The 20,493-nt window shown below is 34.6% G+C and overlaps 1 protein-coding gene across 12 annotated transcripts in view; it reads right to left on the bottom strand.

The window, feature by feature from the left end:
• FIP1L1 (factor interacting with PAPOLA and CPSF1) overlaps positions 1-20,493 on the bottom strand; it is a 94,029-nt gene that overhangs the window by 43,950 nt on the left and 29,586 nt on the right. For 8 of the 12 annotated variants that reach the window (XM_036252217.1, XM_036252199.1, XM_036252226.1 and 5 more), the window contains 3 exons: positions 19,837-19,946; positions 13,932-14,039; positions 858-951 (listed from right to left, as the gene is read on the bottom strand). In XM_036252217.1, coding sequence (XP_036108110.1) covers positions 858-951; positions 13,932-14,039; positions 19,837-19,946 — 312 coding nt within the window. The remainder of the gene's footprint in view (positions 1-857; positions 952-13,931; positions 14,040-19,836; positions 19,947-20,493) is intronic. The other 4 variants (XM_036252268.1, XM_036252242.1, XM_036252286.1 and 1 more) reach the window with 1 other exon arrangement.

Raw genomic sequence — 20,493 nt, 5'->3', positions numbered from 1 at the left:
GTAGGTTAGATCTCTGGCCCCTGTCAGGGCAAGTGTGGGAAGCAATCAATTGATGTGTCTCTCCCATATCGATGTTTCTCCCTCCTGGCCCCTTCCCTTCCACTCACTCTAAAGATCAATTTAAAAAAATATCCTCAGGTGAGAATTTTAAAAAGTAATAATAAAAATATAATAATAATAACAAATTATGATATACCCATACAATAAAGTTATCATGAAGAGATTTGAAGTTATATCTTTAAGAATATAGAAAATGCAAATGATAATTTCAAATAAAAATAAAAAAGAATACACAAAAAAATATAATAGTATCCCAATCTTGCTTAATGACAAGGAACAGATGTACCAGAATGTTTAAGAATGGTTATCTTGCCCTGGCCGGTTTGGCTCAGGGGTTAGAGTGCTGGCTTGCGGACCAAACAGTCACGAGTTCGATTCCAGCCAAGGGCATGTACCTCGGTTGCGATTCATCCCTGACCCGTAAGGCAGCCAGTCGGTGTGTCTCTCTCACATCAACGTCTCTCTCTCTCCCCCCTTTCCCTCCCCATCCCACTCTATCTGAAGATATTTGGAAAAATATCTTCAGGTGAGGATTAAAAAAAAAAGAATGATTATTGTTAGATGGCAGAAATATCGGAGGTTTTATTTTCTTCTTTACACATTTATTATAACAAGGGGAAAAATCTTACTAGAAAAGACTCAAAGGTTATAAATTCTAAATGGAACAGCAAATGACTCCACATTTTAAATCTCTTTGTAGCACCTAACGCATAGCATAGCCCTATGAATATATACAGAATTAAAATTAGAACATGCATACAATTTTTTAGCTAAAAATTAATAATGAAATACTAAACCTGTATGTTGCTGTTTTCATTTGCCCGCCGCCTTCCTTCAACTCGGCTGATGGTTATAGTCTGACCAATAACATCGATTGCTCCAGGTAATCTCCTGTAACATAAAAATGGAATCAATTCACTTTCACCTAGATGTTTAAAAATAATACAAATATTAGGTGAGAAATCTAAAACCTTGTGCAATGTTCTTTAAAATCAGATCACAGTGGACACTGAAAAAAAAACTCTACTGAATTAGATTTCCCCACTTTGCATTGTCATAAAAACTAAATATTATGCTTGTACCAACATACCCAATGATGATCATAGTGTTAGATTCAAGTTTTATTTTGTTTTTTAATTGGGCAAGGGAACCCAGCTTTTTTTTTTTTTTCTTTGATTTTTAGAGAGAGAAAGGAGAGGAAGAGACATAGAAACATCTAAAAGAGAGAACATGAATTGGCCGCTTCCTGCATGCCCCCCACTGGGGATTCAGCCCCACAACCTGGGCGTGTGCCCTGACCAGGAAACGAATCAGTGACCTCTTGGTGCATGGGTCGATGCTCAACCAGCTGGGCATATTTAAGTATTTTTATAGGTTCTCATCTAAATTTACTATTTTTTAATAGCATCCAACTGAATTCACCTTTGTGAAACTGAATCAGGTTACAAATGATAATGGAAATAAAAATTCTTGGCCACTATAATTATAGCATGTAGCACAGTTCTAATTAGAGAAGCTGTTAGAAATTCCCCAAAAAGGACTGAAAAAAAATAATACTAATTTTGATACACACAGGATATTTTCCTTAGTGACTTATTCTGAGCATCAGAAAGCACAAAAAGGGAACCAGTTTTACATTTCTAATAACTTGTCTTTAGATGGAAAAATTCTTATCTGCCACTCCTCCGATTGTATTCACAATCCATTAAAGTATATGAGAGAGAGAAAACAGTCTACCACAAATGCTTCACATTCAACGGGAAAATCTTGTAAGCTAAATTTTTTTTAAATGTTAAAAGCCAAAAAAAAAAAAAGACAAAACAACAACAACAAAAAAGGGAAAAAAAAGGCCATTTAATATAGTTAAGGACTTTACAGAAGTATATATGGTTAATAAGATACAGAAGTGACTTGTAGATATAGGCAATGAAAAATGGATGCAAATTAGATGAATTTCTCCTCATTTGTATTTCAGTTATAAACAATTCTACCTTTAAAACTTTATAAAAGTAAAACAACTAGAGTACCATAGATTCTTCCACGGTCACCACAGTTAAGTTCCTAAAAAGAAATAAGAACAGCAGCTACTAGTTGTCAAATGCCTATATATTTTACCTAAACCTCACAATAACCCTTAACTTAAAAAATTACTGCATACATGTTAGAAATTATAAAGCTAGGGCCCACAGTGACATCACCGACCTCAGCAACAATTAAATGGCAAAAAAACTAACTTTCAAGTTTGAGTCTCATTCAGAAGTTTACAGACCCCTTCCCTTGAGTCATGCTGCCTTCCAGCAAGATAACTGGCCTTTGAGAAAGGTTTAGACCTCTGGAAAATGAAGAATTGGTTTAATTTGTCTACAGTGAAGCTTGAAAAGCCCCATCATTTTATGTTCACAAAAACAAAATAGCCCTTAGATAGAGAAATTCATACCTGTAGAAAGTATATAATGGTATTTGAAATGTCTTCAACTATACAGTCAATTCCCACTTACCATCTTGCCAACTTTTTAACATTTTTATTCTCTATAATTTTAATACAATTATTTTAAAAGTTCAAGCCTTTCTGATTTTATCCCTTGTCATTGACTTTCTAGGTACCCTCATTATCTCAAAGACCAAAAGTGACTTTACTTAACTTATACCTTTCAATATAGCTGGGAAACTATCCTAGCATTAATGCATCAGAAAAATCCAAATACTTTTAATATCAATTTTATTCCCCAAACTTAAAATAATTATAAAGTTATGACCAGTACAAACTTCATATCAAAGCACATGCTGTTAGTCCCCTGATAGATGCACACATCTTAGATTCCAACATTCTAAAAGATAAAGGTATACATTCTAAGGCCAGAATTTCCCTCAAAATTTATTGCTACGCAGACTTCATTGTGAAAGTCTTTATTTCTACTATCTCCTTTTCCAATCTTTTCTACTCTCAATTGCTGCAATCTCCATTCTCCATCTTTTTAAATTTATTCCTATCAAGAACAAGTCTCACAAATTTGTTTAAATTTGCCATTTGGATTGCAAATTCCCCAAACTGTTAAAAGGAGCAAGAATTCAATTTAGATATAATATTGTAATTATGTGCCAGGGGGAAATATTTCTATACTCTTTCACCACAGACTTCTAAGAACTGCTTTTAAAACCTCTGCGGCATATGGGAGTATTTATTTCTTAAAGTTTATTTAAATATGATCAGAAAAAGTCTAACTACTTTTTAAAAAACTTAAATGGATTATTTAATTATTAAAGTTTCAAAATGGTAACCCAGCTGATGTGGCTCAATGGTCTGAGCATCATCCCATGGACTGAGAGATCCTGGTCCAATTCTCAGTCAAGGCACATGCCTGGGTTGCTGGCTTGATCCCCAGTGAAGGGGCGTGCAGGAGGTAGCTGATGGATGATTCTCGCTCTCTCTCTCCATAAAAAAATCAATAGAAACATTTTTTAAAAAGACTCAAAATGGCATATACTGTGCTTCTGAAAACATACAAATGAGAAATCAGCCTTTAACAAATATTTATTTCTAGAGGGAGTCCAGAAATTTTTAATTCTTTACATTTCCATAAAAATAACACCTCCTTGCCCAGGAACATTTACCATAGGAATTAATTTACCTTAATCAGAAATGTGAAGGTTACCATTTTGTTTAAAAATATTTTATGACAGATACATAAGTATGTACCCAACTAAAAAAAAGCATATAACACTTAAAACAGATGAGTAATTAAACAGTTCAATGTTATTCTGATGTTACATTATGGAACAGAATATTGAACCATATTATTCTAAAAGTTTTTACATAGCACTTTTTATTTCAATACATAAAAGATTTAGTACAGCTGTACTATGAGGATCTTCTATAACTTAGGGTTCCACATACACAAGTTTAACTGGGCTTACAAATGTGTTCAGTTAGGCAGACAACTAATGTAGCTGTCTTCCTTATACTGAACTCAATCATATAGTACAAAGCTAAAAGAGACAAATTAATCAGTGATATCTACAGTTTCATTCATCTACAGTATAATACAGGCAGTGAATGTTCACAAGGGCCTCTACCTTTCCTCCTGGCACCAATGAGTATGAAAACATTTCTGATATTATAATTAAATTAAAATGTCATATTTTGAAAATTCTGATGTTCCAGAAAGGGTATGAAGGCTGCTTACAGAGATACAACAGAAATTTAAAAGTGACAAAATCAGAATCAAGAGAAGATAGACAAAAAGTTATTAATTTTTTTCTCTGAACTTATTTTTTAACAGCCAAAATAACGAACATTATTAATAACAAAAATCTTTAATGTGCATAAGATAAAAGCAAAGCATTCTCTCTGACAATTGCTGTTCCTGGTAATAACAACTAGTATTTCCTGAGCACCTACTATGTGACAGGAAAGTACTATTCTAAGCACTTTATGTATACAGGTGCTCCTTAACTGACAATGGGGTTATGTCTCGATATACTCATCATAACTTGAAAATACTGTGAAATCAAAATGTATTTAAAATACCAAATGTACAAAACATCACATAACAACTTAGCCTAGTCTTACATGTGCTTAGAACACCTCCACTGTCCTACATTTGGGCAAAGTCATCTCGCTGCTGCTTCCCACATGTCACTAGCCCAAGACAAAAATGAAAGATTAAAATTCAAAGTATAGTTTCTATTAATTGCATATTGCTTTTACACTATATAAAGTCAAAAATATCATTAACCCAAACCATCATTAAGTGGGGGACCATCTGGATTTACTCCTCATAATAACCCTATGAGGTAGCAATAGTATTATTTCCATTTATAGATAAAAATAGAAGAAAATTTTCTCCTTTGAGTCCACTGGAAGAGAAAGTATAATAGAGTACAGTAATTTTCAAACTTTTTAGACCACAAACACATTTCTTTAAGAAACAGTCTGCACAACAATCTAGTACACAAATATATATTTTAAAAAACTAAGTTTCATGAAACAATATTTACACTTACTATGAAGGAAAAAGTAAGTTAAAATCAATTATATTTTATTAATATGTAAATATAACACAGGGGGGAAAAAAAACAAAATAAACAATACAAAACCAAGAAATATTTGGTGGCTGGAATCACCAAATTGATTTCAACCTCACAAATGGATTACAATCTCGTGCTTTGAAAAACATTGAAATAGAGACATTCAATATTATTAAAATAATAACAAAAGTGAATTTCAGAACTGTTTCTCAAAATATTCCTCAATACTGAGTGAATCCTAACATTAATGCACAATTCAATAAAAGTAACCTAATCAAGGGAAGCAAAACAATGTGGTCTGAGTATATAGCCCTCTTAATAACTGTCAGGCTTGATCTAAGAATTTAATTATACTTTAGAGCAAGAGTCCTTAACTAGAATATATATAGAGTGAGGGATCAGAAGGTCCCTGAACTTAAATATATGTATGTGTATTTATGTATTTTTCAGGCAAAAGCCCAAAGTTTGCAGCAAACTTTCAAAGGGGTTACTGTTTCAAAAAAGTTCAGAACCACTATTCTAAAAGAATGAATGAATTACATATTCTTGCAGAAATCTATTAATGTTGTTTTCTCACATAAGAGCTTCTAGTAAGAACTGGGTGCAGATAGTTCAAGGATGCATTCTCTAGGGGGGGGAAACATAGAATGTGGCTATTTCATATTTCCAAGTTCAAGACAGATGCCTACCTCAGGTAATACATTTAAATAGATGGCTGTGACAATTCTACCTGGAAAATTGGTGTAACATTTTTAAAGCTACTTAGGAAAGACATGTAGAATAGACTTAGACACACAGGATAGGAGGAAAAAATTTTTAGATGAAGAATATAAGCAGGGAGAGGATGTGAGAATATTATGTGCAGGATTCCAATTCAGCAAATAAGACTAAAGTACAATCCACCTTTGATAGTGATCACCAACAGAAAGACTGTCAAAGAGACAAAGAATATAAATTAAATGAGAATTATATATAGGAAAGGGCTCTGTGAGGCTGTAAAATGCTATGAAAATGTCAGTTCTCATTACAGCTAAATCTATCATTTTATTTTAAAATCCAAGATGCTCAATTAACATTTGATTCTAATTTTATGCCAACCCAGAATCCAGTCTCTAAATCAGTGCTTCCCAACTTCACCCGCACATCAAAATCATCTGGGGAACTTTTAAGAATACCAATCCCTGGAGTGCACATCAGACTACTTAAATTGGAATCTCTCTTGGGCTTAACCATCAATATTTTTTTTTCTTTATTGACTCTAGAGAGAGAGAGAGGCAGAAGGAGAGATTCACAGAAACATCGATGAGAGAGAACATTGACTGGCCACCTCCTGCATGCCCCCCACCAGGGACCAGGCCCACAACCTGGGCATGTTCCCCCAACCAGAAACTGAACTGGCAACCTCTTGGTGCATGGGTCAACGCTCAACCACTGCGCCACACCGGCTGGGCACTATCAATAATTTTTGAAGCTCCCTGAGTCATTCCAATACACAGCCAAAGTTGAGGAATATATGCTCAAGAAAGAAACTTACATGTGTTCCCTTCTAAAAATCGATATTTAACTACTTATTATTAAATATATATTAACAGATATAAAGTCATAACTATCAAGGTCTGATAATAAAGGTAAGAATGTCATTCATTACATACATATTTTTATATCAATCTTTTAGTTTTGTGGACTGACATCAGTGCTTCTATACATTTTACTTGCAAAAGCACAAGAAGAATTTTCTCTATAGTGTATACATAGTTTATAAGAAAATTTAATATATTCTATTTTTTACATGAAGATCTGTTAATCAAAACTCCTGTCTAGAAAATAATACATGCCCAAAATTATAATCACAGAATTTAAACAATCTTCAGGACATGTAATTTATTTTCTGTCAGTACCACATGTAAAAAGACTAATAAAGCCTATGATGGGAGCAGACCCTAAAGGAACTAACACTTACTGGAAACCCTACAACAGGTGTTTTCATAAGCTTAAAAATTATTTAACTCACAAATAGGTTGCAAGTAAGGTGTAAGGCCAATTAATTTCGTTTTCATAGATGTGGAAACAGGCTCTTTTGTGTACAGTCATCCCTCTCCACTTCGCGCTTCGACTTTCGCGGCTTCACTCTATCACGGTTTTTAAGTACCACACAGTATTTGAAAAAATCACCCTAGAGTGAAGCCGCGAAAGTCAAAGTGCGAAGTGGCAAGTGACAACTGTATATAAAGAATCTACTTCGTGGAAATTCACTTATCGTGGTAGAGTCTGGAACCGATTAACCGCGATAAATGAGAGCCGACTGTAGTAAAGTACCAGCACCAGGATTCAGGCTCAGGTAAGAACAATTCCAAGACGTTTCCTTTCGTCAACAAGAAGCATTTTCTATGCTAATTTTCTGGGGCCTGAATTTTTTACATGTTTACTTTTTAACCTATATTAAAAACAAACAAAAACCCAAAATGCCTAAATGTGAAAAATGCTAAAATTTGACTCACTGAAAGATATCAATGTGTTCATTGGGTAGTCAAGTGCACTCACTTTTTTTGTTGTTTGTTAATTGTCACCTGAGGATATTTTTTCCATTGACTCTTAGAGAAAGTGGAAGGTAAGGAGGGGGCAGAGAAAGAAACATTGATGTGAGCGACACACTGATTGGTTGCCTCCTGCAGGCCTCCCCCACCAGGGCCACAGCTTGAATTTGCAACCCAGGTACATGCCCTTGACTGGGAATTGAACCCAAGACCCTTCGATGTTCAGGCCAATGCTCTAACCACTGAGACACAATGGCCAGGGCCTCACTTTTGTGCAGAGCTTGGAATAAAGCTTTACTTACTATATTTATGCTTAATTTCATTTTTAAATCTATCATTTATAGGAAAAACTATTCTACAGTGAATTGTTTAAAAATAAAAGCATTCAGCGCTGGCCGGTTTGGCTCACTGGTTACAGCGTCAGCCTGCAGACCAAACAGTCCCAGGTTCGATTCCAGTCAAGGGCACATACAGTACCTGATCCTGGATGGGGATGTGCTGGAGATGGCCAGTTGATGTCTCTCTCTCACAATGATGTTTATTTCTCTCTCTCTCTTCCCCTCCCACTCTATCTGAAGATAAATGGAAAAAAACCATCCTCAGATGAGGATTAAAAAAAAAGTACATAAAATCTTACAAGCTACATAATACAGCAACATGCAGAGTGCTTAATCAAATGCCATAAAGGTACCAGGTGCATCTTTTCGGTACATTATTTCATCAAGGCGTAATAAATAGTAAATAGTGCAAGAACAAATGAAGAGGTCTTTCTCAGATACAATATTTACTTAAGATCCAGTTTTATTACTGTAAGTTTTATGTCTGTCTATTATAAAATGCAAGCACATTTAAATATTTTAGTAGTTCTACATTAAAAAACAATTTTACTATTCTTCTTTCGAGAGGCTGAATCAGTTAAAAAGCACTGATACTGATAAACAAGCTTGATAAAACAATGTAGAATCTGTAATTACCTAAGAGGAGCAGAATTTGATATTATAAAATGGAAACAGAACACAGAAATAAACTGAACATTAGGATAAGTATAGCAATCATCCACATTGCCAATTTCAATATTTTGTGTTCATTAAAACTCCTTTGTTCTTTTTAATAATTGGCTTTACAAGAGTTACAAATCTCAATAACACAAACTTGCACCAATAAAGTGCCATTGTTATGTACACATAGTTACCTTGAAGGCACTAATAAATAAAGTTTGAAAAACACTGTTTTATATAAATTAAGAGGAACAAGCATGAGATAAGAAGCTTGAGTCTCCAAATACAGTAAACTCTTGATTTTGTTGATATCTATTTAACAGATCTCGAATTTAATGGACAAACTCTTTGGTCTGTACATCATATGTGAAAATTAACACCCTGTTAATTTTTTTGTTTAATCCTCACCCAAGGATATTTTTGAATTGATTTTTTTTTTTTTTTTTTTTTAGATAGGGAAGGAGGAAGGGAGAAACATCAATGTGAAAGAGACACATCAATTGGTTGCCTCCTGCACGACCCGGTGATCAAACCCGCAACCAAGGTATGTGCCTTTGACCGGAATCAAATCCAATACGCTGGTCCATAGACTAACACTAACCGCTGAGCCAGACCAGCCAGGGCAATACCCTGTTAATTTTTAAATGCTTTGAACCAAGATTTGCTTATAATTAAATTAGATTTTTTTGTTATTAATTCACCCTTATTTTAAACACATTTTAAAATAGGCTATATGTTGGAAAAAAACACTATAGTAATTTTGCTGACATAAATAAATATTACATATCTACAACTATAGTCTACATATTTATATCCAAGAGTCACCACTCGAAAACAATGTTCAGCGAATAAGATTAGCACGTGATGACACCACATCGAGTGGAGTAATTGGTTCTGTTGTTCCCATGGTGTGACTTTCTGTAGCAGTTCCAACACCTGCCAGCTGATGTTCCAACCTGCACTAAGCCACACTCCAGCCCTGTGCCATTTGTTTACTCTCAGTGAATGCATGCATTTACTAGACCTACTCAGTATAAATTTGAAATTACAATAATACATATAGAAAACTTTTCTGTGCAATTAAACTTCTCATACATACTTAATTTTAATTACATGAACGTGTCTACATAATTAAAAACAGGAAAACTAATTTGTCAATTTTTTAACATACACATTCTGAAAACCTACTTTATTATATAATGGACTTTCAGCTTTAATAGACAACCCCTCACCCGAATTAGTCCATTATATAGAGGTTTTACTTTATAGTAACTTATGAAAAGGATCTCAACCATTGTTTAGTTGCTCTTTACAAAGAAACTTAAATGATACTTCAAAAAAAAAAAAATCCACATTTCTTACATTAATTATAAGAACTTACAAGGTTTCTATCTTATAAGATAATTTGTGACCCTGCTCAGTGTGGTCGAATGGTTAGAGCAACTGCCAGCGTAGTGAAGGGTTGAGGGTTTGATTCCTGGTCAAGGCCACGTACCTGGGTTGCCAGTTTGCTACCTGGCCCTGCTAGGGGATCAGTAGGGGAAGCAAATAATCAATGTGTCTCACCATCTATGTTTCTTTCTCTCTCTCTCTCTCTCTCTCTCTCTCTCTCTCTCTCTCTCTCCCTTCCTCCCTCCCTTCCTCCCTCCCTCCCTTCCACTCTCTCTAAAAATAAATGGGAAAAAAAAAAAAAAAGAAAGTGCATGTGTGTACCATTTAAAAAGAGAGCCCTGGCCGGTTTGGCTCAGTGGTTGGAGTGTTGGTTTGCGGACTAGAGTCCTGGGTTCGGTTTCCACTAGGGGCACATACCAAAATAAATAAATAAAAATAAAAAGAGAAAAGTAGCTTTTATCTAGAGGTTTTTGTTTTTAATGTTCAAAAACATAAAACATATGCAGAAAATACAGTGTCAAACTTCTTACTACCTACATTCCCTGAGAGACTAATCATAAAATCAGAATGAGGAATTTTGTTTCAAAGTATCTTTTTTTTTGGTCTGGGGGTGGAAGGGTGGGGGCGGGGAGGCATATATAGTGTATGCACTGAAATGTATCACTTTCAGATATGATAATATATTTTCTGTAAACTATTTCAAGAAATAAACTATTATATCAAAGGCAACTATTTTAAGTAAAAAAATTCTAAGTCAAATGATATATATAAAAGGAATTCCAGATGTTAAAATGTTAGCAAAAGAAACAAATATGAAGTTTAAAATTACATTAAAATAGTAGATTTTTAAAGTATTTCTATGCCTTTGCTTAAGAAACTCAACTAGCCTGAACTGCAGGTATTAAAGGCCAAAAATGTACGGCTCTAGTCCTGGCTTTGCCTCTTAATTAGCAATGAATTTGGCTAATTAAGAAATTCCCTAAATTCTCAGATCTCATTTTCCATGAAAACCAGGGATCAGACAGAAAATAAACAATTTCAGATTAAAAGGACCTTCCAGGTAATACAGCCTAGCCCTATCACTTTACAAATGTAGAAACAGAGACATAGAGATTTTAGGGAACTGTCCTAAATTCACACATGCACAAAACCAAACCTAATACCCAGATCCAGTACTTATGTCATGAAACTGCTATAAGTTTAAGAACATAGTTACTCTTTATGTACAAAAATAGCTACCGATTCATTACCAATAGAGGCATGATGAAAATGAAAGCTCTTACTGTCTGGCCCTTTTGGGATCAGTAAATAGGATGTCTACATCAGTGGACATATTAAGTATAAATCCAGTGTTTCTTTATGCACTATGTACTATAATAATGAAGTTAATTATTATAAATAGAAATACTATCAGCACTGCTATTAAACTTTTCGGTTCCACAGAAATATTAAAGGTGAAAAGATTCATAGGCTCTACTCCACACTGGTCAGAACTAACTTTTCTTTGTTTAAAATAACTCTTGAAATTTCTATTGGTTCTTCAGGGAGAATTTTAGTTTAAAAGATCAAGCCCTGGCCGGTTTGGCTCAGCGGTTAGAGCGTCCGCCTGCGGTCCAGAGAGACCCCGGTTCGGTTCCCGCTAAGGGCATGTACCTCGGTTGCAGTTTGTCCCCGGCCCTGGTTGGTCGTGCAGGTGGCAACCACTCGATGTGTCCCTTTCGCATCGATGTTTCTCTCTCTCCCTCCCACTCTATATGTACAAAAAATGGAAAAATGTCCTCGGGTGAGGATAAAAAAAAAGATCAAGGCCCTGGCTGGCTAGCTCAGTTGGTTAGAGAATTATTCTTTTTTTTTTTTTTCTTATCCTCACCCGAGGACATTTTTCATTATTTTTTGTTCAGATAGAGTGCTAGGGGGAGAGAGAGAGAGAAACATCGACATGAAAGGGAAACATCGAGTGGTTGCCACCCACACGACCCAACCAGGGCCGGGGACAAACTGCAACTGAGGCACATGCCCTTAGCGGAAACCGAACCTGGGTCTCTCCAGACCACAGGCCAATGCTCCAACTGCTGAGCCAAACCGGCCAGGGCTAGTGAATCATTCTGATACAGCAAGATTGCAGGTTTGATCCCCAGTCGGGGCACACAGAAGAAACAACCAATGAATGCATAAATGGAACAAAGCAATGTTTCTCTCTTTCCTCTAAAATCAATCAATAAAAAATAATAATTGCCTGGCCAATGTGACTCAGTGGACTAGGCGTCACCCCATGGACTGAGAGGTCCTGGTTCGATTCCCAGTCAAGGCACATGCCCGGGTTGTGGGCTCGATCCCCAGTAGGGGGTGTGCAGGAGGCAGCCAATTGTCTCATCAATGTTTCTCTCTCTCTGAAAAAAAAAAAAAAAAAAAAATCAATAAAACCATATTTTAAATAACTATAAAATAAAAATATAAAAACTAAAAATATTAATCAATATTGTGTAACATAAAAAAAATGTCAATTGGTACTTTTAAAATAATAGTAAGATATACAAATTTTCATTCTATCCTCACCCAAGGACATTTTTTAATATTTTTTGTTCGGATAGAGTGGCAGGGAGAGAGAGAGAGAAACATCGACATTGGATATATATATATCCAATACAGGATGGGACAAAGTAAGTTTACAGTTGTTTATACAAAACATAATATAATAGTTAATAAATAATAATATAAGAATAAATTGTTTCATTTAATCACCACTTTGACCCACCCTGTATATTTCTATCCATATGAATTACAATACTTATAGTTTGGATAGCCTTTCAAAAGTGAAAATATTTTTGACTTTGAGTCAAATACTAACTTTTGAGAATGTCTAAGCTTATGCTCTCCTAACAAGAAATCCTATCAAAGCAAGTTGACTAGAAATTCCTACTACTTGTGAGGAATATATAATAACGCCCCCCCCAAAAAAGAAAATAGAATTGTAATGTTTTCTCCCTATGCTTTTCTTTTAGATGTTTTGATCAAAGATACCTGATCACAATTTACATATTTAAAAGTATGTAAATGAAAATAATTAAAAGCATATAACATCAAGCTGTCCAGGAAGAAAGCTTAAAATTCTATAACAACAAAAACAGAATACTTCCCCCCATACCCCAATATACCATCATTGTTTAAAACTTCAAATGGTATATGAGGAAAGTATCTTAGTCTATATTTCTAAGTCAAGTAAAGTATAATTGCTCGGATTACTATTGGCCTTGTAGTTTCATACTTTAACATATTTGCTTCTCACTACATCCCTTAAGATAGAAATGATTATTCCCATTTTATAGGTTCAGAAAGTTTACATACCCACCCAATACTGTATACTTTATAAGCGTAAGATTTAGAACACAGACCAAAATTTTTTGAAGGGTGGACCATAAGTAAAAGCATAGCAACAATGAATAGCACTTCCTAGGACAGCTGGTAGACCCATTTACTAAAATGGCAGGCTCATGCACTGGAGATGGGATATAAAGATTGAAAAGTCAATGGAGTACAAGTTTATGGGTCCTAGATACTAACTCAAAAGGTAAATGTTCTTCATCAAATAGTGAAAAGCATCCAGAGATTTTTAAATAGGGTGCATTATGAGAAAGAAGAATTAAACCTGCATCAAGGGGGAAAAAAACATTTATTGAGCACCCATTAGCATGGTTCCATGCAATTTATATTATAAAAGCCTGGAGAGATGAGAAGCATGACATGAGGTGATATAAGGCCTGATTTATAAAGTAATTTAAACCCTCAATACTATACTGAAAAATCGTATTTTAGAGGGGCAAAAATATGGCACAGTTTAATCAAAATTTACTATCTTATCATAAAACAACACTGATAAGCTAAACACCAGCAAATATCTAATGTTTAAAAATAGTCTTACCTTAAATCAGGTGATTCGGCCCTCCCATATCTATCTTGCCACTTCCCGACGCTTGAATTGGCTTTTCTGGAGGCAGAACTTGTCTGAGACTGAGAAGAGGTGCTGTTTCTGGCGAGATAAATTTTCTATGTTTTTTCTTATTGTTGCCTCTGACCCCTCCTTGTTCTGTTTCTCCCCCCCCTTAACATGTTTTTTCTAAAATCCTTAATCATGTTCCTATAGTATCATTCTCTTCAAGTCACATAAAATATTTGCTGTGACACTAAGACAACTACTGATATTTAAATATAGATGTGTTATCAACATTTTATTAACTCTAGAATATTTTTAGGAATATTTTTCAACGCAGATGGTATCATGAAAAAATGCAAAAATAAAGAACCAAAGGCTTTCTTCAGGTTATATGTGTTAAGAAACAAATTTCTTAGCTTTTATGAATTAATAACATTAATTTCTGCAGTTTCACAAAATCTTATTCATAATTTGGCATTTCTTTCCCTACATTCTTTAATAATACATATAAGTATTATTAGGGTAAATAGTTAACAGTAACACTCTGATATGTTTCATAAAAACTTGCACCAAATAAGCATTTTATCAAAATACATTTCAAAGTAATTTAACTCTTTCAAAGTAAGATTCTAAAAGTATATATAATTATGTATCTGTTTATTTATGTTAAAACAAAACAAAACACAAAGTATAAACCAGAAACGAAATAAAATGAAACTGATAATTGACAGGAATGAAAATAGGAGAAAGAGGGACAAATCTGAGTATGCTTTTTAATAGCCTTGCCTTTGGAACTATGTTAAATGATTTATGTATATAAAAAATAATTATGTCAATAAGCATGGAAGAAAAGAAATGCTTATACTTAATACAAGCAGAAGCAATAGTTCAAATTATATTTTAAATGATTAATATAATCACACTGAAGGAAACTTTCGAACACAATATTTTGACTATATACTCTGTCTAAAAAAAGAAAAGAATTGCAAAGATACCTTTTAGTCATGGGTTTTTTGAAATGATAAGTGTAGCCATTCTAATGTATTTTCTGTGTATTATAAAATAAAGCAAATGAGAAATATTGAAGTTGTTGGAAACGAGGTTTTCAATAGAATCACGTGGTGTCAATTTTGAAAAAGAAACATGATGATTGTATGATTACAATTTATAAATAGAACATACACATGGCAATTTCATATTGAAATTGCTTTTTTATTTTCTAGCTCTGGGTGCTGAAAAGATCTGGAAATAGTGACATCCCAGTAGCAATGAGCATAATCAGTGCCAAGATCTTGGTTTCTAATAACCATTTCCCACTAAAAGGCATCAGGGTGACTTCAAGAAATGGCTGCTTCCAGGGGAAGTACAAGATAAGCCTGGAACATTTGGTCATGCCAAGAAGTAAAGGAAAAAAAAAAAGATGAGGACACATCGAAAGGTTCCAGGAGCCAGTTTGAAGAGGCTCTCATGGACCAAATTTAAGCATGAATATCAATTGCAGTATATGTAAATCACATATATATATCTTATATACCACATATACAAAAAAGCCATATTTATAAACCGCACACACACACTCTCTCACATATAAAATTAAAGTTAATGAGTTTGGCTAATAAATAAATAAGTGCAGGAGATGAGAAAGCTCATTTTTAAAGTAGAATACCAACTAATAAGTATAAAAGAAATAACAGAGTTAGATTATCACTATTTTGCAGCCATTACATTAACAGTTTACTAAAGCAAAAACCATTAATGCATACTAAAATTCATGGAGAGAAACAGGATATTCATGTAGTCTCCTCAGATTCCCTATTAAATACATAGGGGAACCATAACTTTGCAGTGCAGAAATCCAAAGGACACAACCACAAATAAGTGATTGAAGTTATCATCACTAATAATGGGACAAATCATGTACCTCCAGGATGATGCACTGAGAAGGACAGAGAACATCACTTACATAGTATTCCTACCCTAAAAACAAAACCTGAATCTAGTAACAGGGAAACATCAACAAAACAACTGAATGTACTCCTTACAATTCAATGTCAACAAATACAAAGAATGTCTAAGATGCTGTCCCAGATTTAAAAAGATATGAAAGCTAATTGTAATAAATGATCATGAATCCTAAATCAAGAAAAGTAGTTCCAGAGAAGAAATAATTGGCAAAATTTATGGCTTGTATTATATGTCTTAAATGACATTACCGTCTTCTCCCTAAAGTCAATAAAATTTTACTTTCAAAGATGTCTTTCTAATCTCAATAAAAATAAAAACCAAAAAAACCACAAATATTTATTTAGGGAAATACTTCACAATCACTGAAAATTATCCTTTTGACCAAGTGAAGATGAATATAGAAAACAAACTTTCTTAATGAAAAATGGTACCGTTTATATCCAAAAGTGACTTGCTAGGTATGATTGTATAAGGATTGTGTTGGTAATTATCCTTTTGTTTTAATAGTAAAACTACTAATTTTTCTATAATGTCTTCACTTCCTTTTTACTGTCACTTACCCACCACTGTCCTCCCATCTCTCCTTAGATCCATGGTGCTTCATTACAATCACTCCCTCAAATACACTCTCACCTTCCTTGTCCCTGTCTATTCCCTTGTCATATGTGACCTGGTATGACCTCAGCCTGTTAAATCCAACTATAGCTACTCCTCATAAACACATGAATACCTGACAAGGGCAAGAGAAACACACCAGAGCAAGTTGACTTATTGTAAACCCACGGCAATTAACCTTAAGAAAATATGGAAATGTAGTCTCTCTCCCTGTGTCATCATTTTCTCACTTTACTAACCCATTCCTATCAACATATAAAATGCTGTAGTTTCTCCCATCTTGGAAAAAAGCACTCTCTGGACTCCACATTTCCCTATAGGTACTGCCTAGAAATCCCACCTTCTTCCCCTAGCTTATTCACCTCTAAATGACTACTTCAGACCTTCTACTCTTCTCAAACATTCAACACCCCCTCTTCCACTATGCTCATTTTCAATAGATAAGCCTACATCCTCTGCTGCTAGGAAAAAAATTGAAGCAAGAAGAAGAAAATTTTCAGTTCCTATCACCATTATCTACCCACCCACCTTCACCATATTCTGCTTTCCCTTCTGTTACCATGGGTGAATTGTCCATGCTCCTTCTTAAGGATAAACTCTCCACTTACTACATCCCATCCCCTCTGACCTTCTTAAGGTCACTGCTCTAACAACTGTCCCTTCTCTGGTAACTCAATTCTCCTAAGTATACAAACATACTGTAATTTCTTTCATTCCGGAAAAAGGCTTTCTCCTGACCCCACATTTCCCTCCAGATACTACGCCATTTCTCTGCACCCCTCAAAAAAAAAAAAAAACCAGAAAAAGATCCTCAAAAAAAGTATCCCTATTTTCTCATTCTAATTCCTCTCCTTCCATTCGCTCTTGAATCCAAAAAGCCTACGAAGTCTTTCAAAAAAATCTTTTATAAAAATCTTCACCTTGCCCTGGCCGGTTTGGTTCAGCGGTTAGAGCGTCAGCCTGCGGTCCTGAGAGACCAGGGTTCGGTTCCCGCTAAGGGCATGTACCTCGGTTGCAGTTTGTCCCCGGCCCTGGTCGGTTGTGCGGGTGGCAACCACTCGATGTGTCCCTTCACATCGATGTTTCCCTCTCTCTCTCTGTTCCTCTCTCTCCCTCCCACTCTACCTGAACAAAAAAAAAAAAGGAAAAATGTTCTCGGGTGAGGATTAAAAAAAAAAAAATCTTCACCTTATACAACTGAAAATGATTCTGGTCAGGATCACCAACTACCTTTGCATTTTTTAATCCAAAAGGCATTATCAGTATTCTTCTTCTTAATCAATCAGTATCATTTGATGGTTTACCACTCCTCCTATTTTGAAATGCATCCTTTTCAAGATATACACTGGGTCTTCTTCCAACTTCACTAATCATTCCTCTCTATTGGTCTCCTCTTACTGGCTCATCCTTATTTTTCTGAACTGTAGAGTGTTCTCAGGCTCTGTCCTCTTACCTCTTCTATAATCTAATTCAGTTTCATTTCATACTATTTAAACACTGATCACTCCCATATTTGCATCTCCAGGTCATACTTTTCCTCTCTACTACAGATCCATATATGTACTTCCTACGTAAATTTTCCACTTGCATGTCTAATAGGCATTTCAATTTTATTATGTCCTAAACTGAACTCTCGATCCTCTCCCTGCAAAAGTTATCCCTCCTGTAGTCTTCTCCATCTCAGATATAAAAGATGTACATAATCTTTTATACTTTTTCAAATGTATTCAGTATCTAGCTACTTATCAAAATCTGCACCATCACTACCGTGGTCCAAGTTATCATTATCTCTTGCCTAGATAACCGTTACAACCTCCTAACTGGCCTCACAGTTTCTGCCCTTAATACCTCTGGTAGTCTCATCTTAATATAGCAGCTGAGACTTTAAAAACCTAAAGCAGATTATTTCATTCCACTGCTCAAAATCTGATGGTGACTCCCAATTGATTTCACTTGTAGAAAAGTGAAAGCCCCTATAATGCTCCATACAATATGGCCCAATTTATTTTTACAAAAAAGCGAGGGGCATTTAGGCAAAGTAAAGAAAAACTGCTACTGATTTTTAAATAGGTTAGCTTAATTATAATAGTAGCAAAAATCCATACAGTACTTATTATGTATTTACATACCACTGTTCTAAAACACTTTACATAAATTAATCATTTAATATACATAACTACCCTGTGAGGGAACTATTATTATTATGTTTTACAAATCAGGAAGTGAAAGAACAACAAGATCAGGGCATTTGCCCAAGGTCACTGAGCTAGTAAGTAAACAGAACCAGAATTTGACCTCTTTTAAAATATGAAAAAGGGAAAAAAAGAACACTACATATTAAAAGGATTAATTTTTCTCAGCTACCATAATTTCTTAGCCAAACATTTTATAAAATTGTGTTTAGTTCAAATAATCATATTTGGAAATGCCCATGACTAGTAATTGTTAAGATTACTTAACATTTCAGTGGCTTTGTGACATTTAATTTTAGCTGAACGTTTCAAGTATCTCTATTTCAGGACTAAACTACACAAGGTCTCTTCTGCATTCATATATTATGAAATATAATCTCTTACAGCAATTCAAAACTGCAGACTAATAAAACTATAAAATATAAGCTAGTAACACAAAAGGTAAATCATCTAGCTAAGAACTAATAATAGCTGGGTTATTGACTTATTTCAAGCTCAGAGAAATAACTGATTTAAGTCAAGTTTAACCCAAGATAAAACTGCTAACGTCAAACTTCCCTAGTCTTATCTAACTCTTTACTATTTTCCTATTAACAGTCTAAGCATTGGTCATATTTAAATTAAAAAAACATCTTCCAGCATATTTACCTTACAATTGGTACCTTGAGGAACTGGAAGTTAGATAGTATCACAACAAACCAAAGAAAGAAAGAAAATGGTTTTAATATGAAAGATCTCCCAGGCTAAAATTTCTATCTCTTTTACTAAAATTAGTAAAACACCTTTAGGCCAAGAGATCTCGATTTAAGGAAGTCCAATAATTCTTTATATAAGAATACTAAGCATGAGAAACACTATTGTCACCACCTCTCCTGAATGTAAAATTGTCTCTATATACATATGTAACTATAGTACCATACTTCATTTCTCACTCACTTAGACTTTTATAGGTGAAATAGCACCCAGTAAGTTTTTCACTAAGAATTCATTTTGTACTGAAACAAAGTAGAATGTTTCAGTTTTTTAGTAGCACACCCAGAGCTTTTATACTTCATATAACACTAATAAAAGGTGAAGATACCAATGCCTTCAATAAATTGAGTTATAATGGTCTAACGAACCTGCTCGGTGGGAGTCCAGTCTTGAACAAAGGAGGAGGAGAGGTAAACTCAGCTTTTGTAGATGGAAGTGCTGCTTCCTTCTCTGAATTTCCAGTTCTTCCCTGCTGTACCTTGAAAAAAAAAGAGGTTATTAGCTTATTTAATTTAATGAAACACTCAAAAATAATATACTGCATGTGTTAAAATAAATTTGTAACATTTGATTTGAAATTAACGTTTAATTGCTGAATATTCAATAAAATTAACCAATTCTAGAATAGCATTAAGTGAAAGACACCAAAGATAAATTATGAAATCAAAGTGTTCCCAAGCATTAAAAATTTCACCCTGGCCAGTTTGGCTCTGTGATTAGAGCGTCGACCCATGGACAAGAGTCCCGGGTTCGGTTCCCACTAAGGGCACATACCTTGGTTGCAGTTTGTTCCCAGCCCCAGTTGGGGTCATGTGGGTGGAGACCACTCGATGTGTCTCTCTTACATTGATGTTTCTCTCTCTCTCTCTCCCTCCCTCACTCCCTCCCACTCTATCTGAAGATAAATGCAAAAATGTCAAGTGAGGATAAAAAAAAAATTTTTTTTCACATTAGCGAGCCTGTTGTGGCTCAGTGGTTGAGCATCAACCTATGCACCAAGAGGTTGCTGGTTCGATTCCCCATCA

This window comes from Molossus molossus, unplaced genomic scaffold (genome assembly GCF_014108415.1).
Source record: "Molossus molossus isolate mMolMol1 unplaced genomic scaffold, mMolMol1.p scaffold_m16_p_1, whole genome shotgun sequence".
In the NCBI taxonomy this organism is placed as follows: domain Eukaryota; kingdom Metazoa; phylum Chordata; class Mammalia; order Chiroptera; family Molossidae; genus Molossus; species Molossus molossus.
Note: the sequence above shows the minus strand (reverse complement) of the source record. Positions and strands in the feature narration are given on the sequence as shown.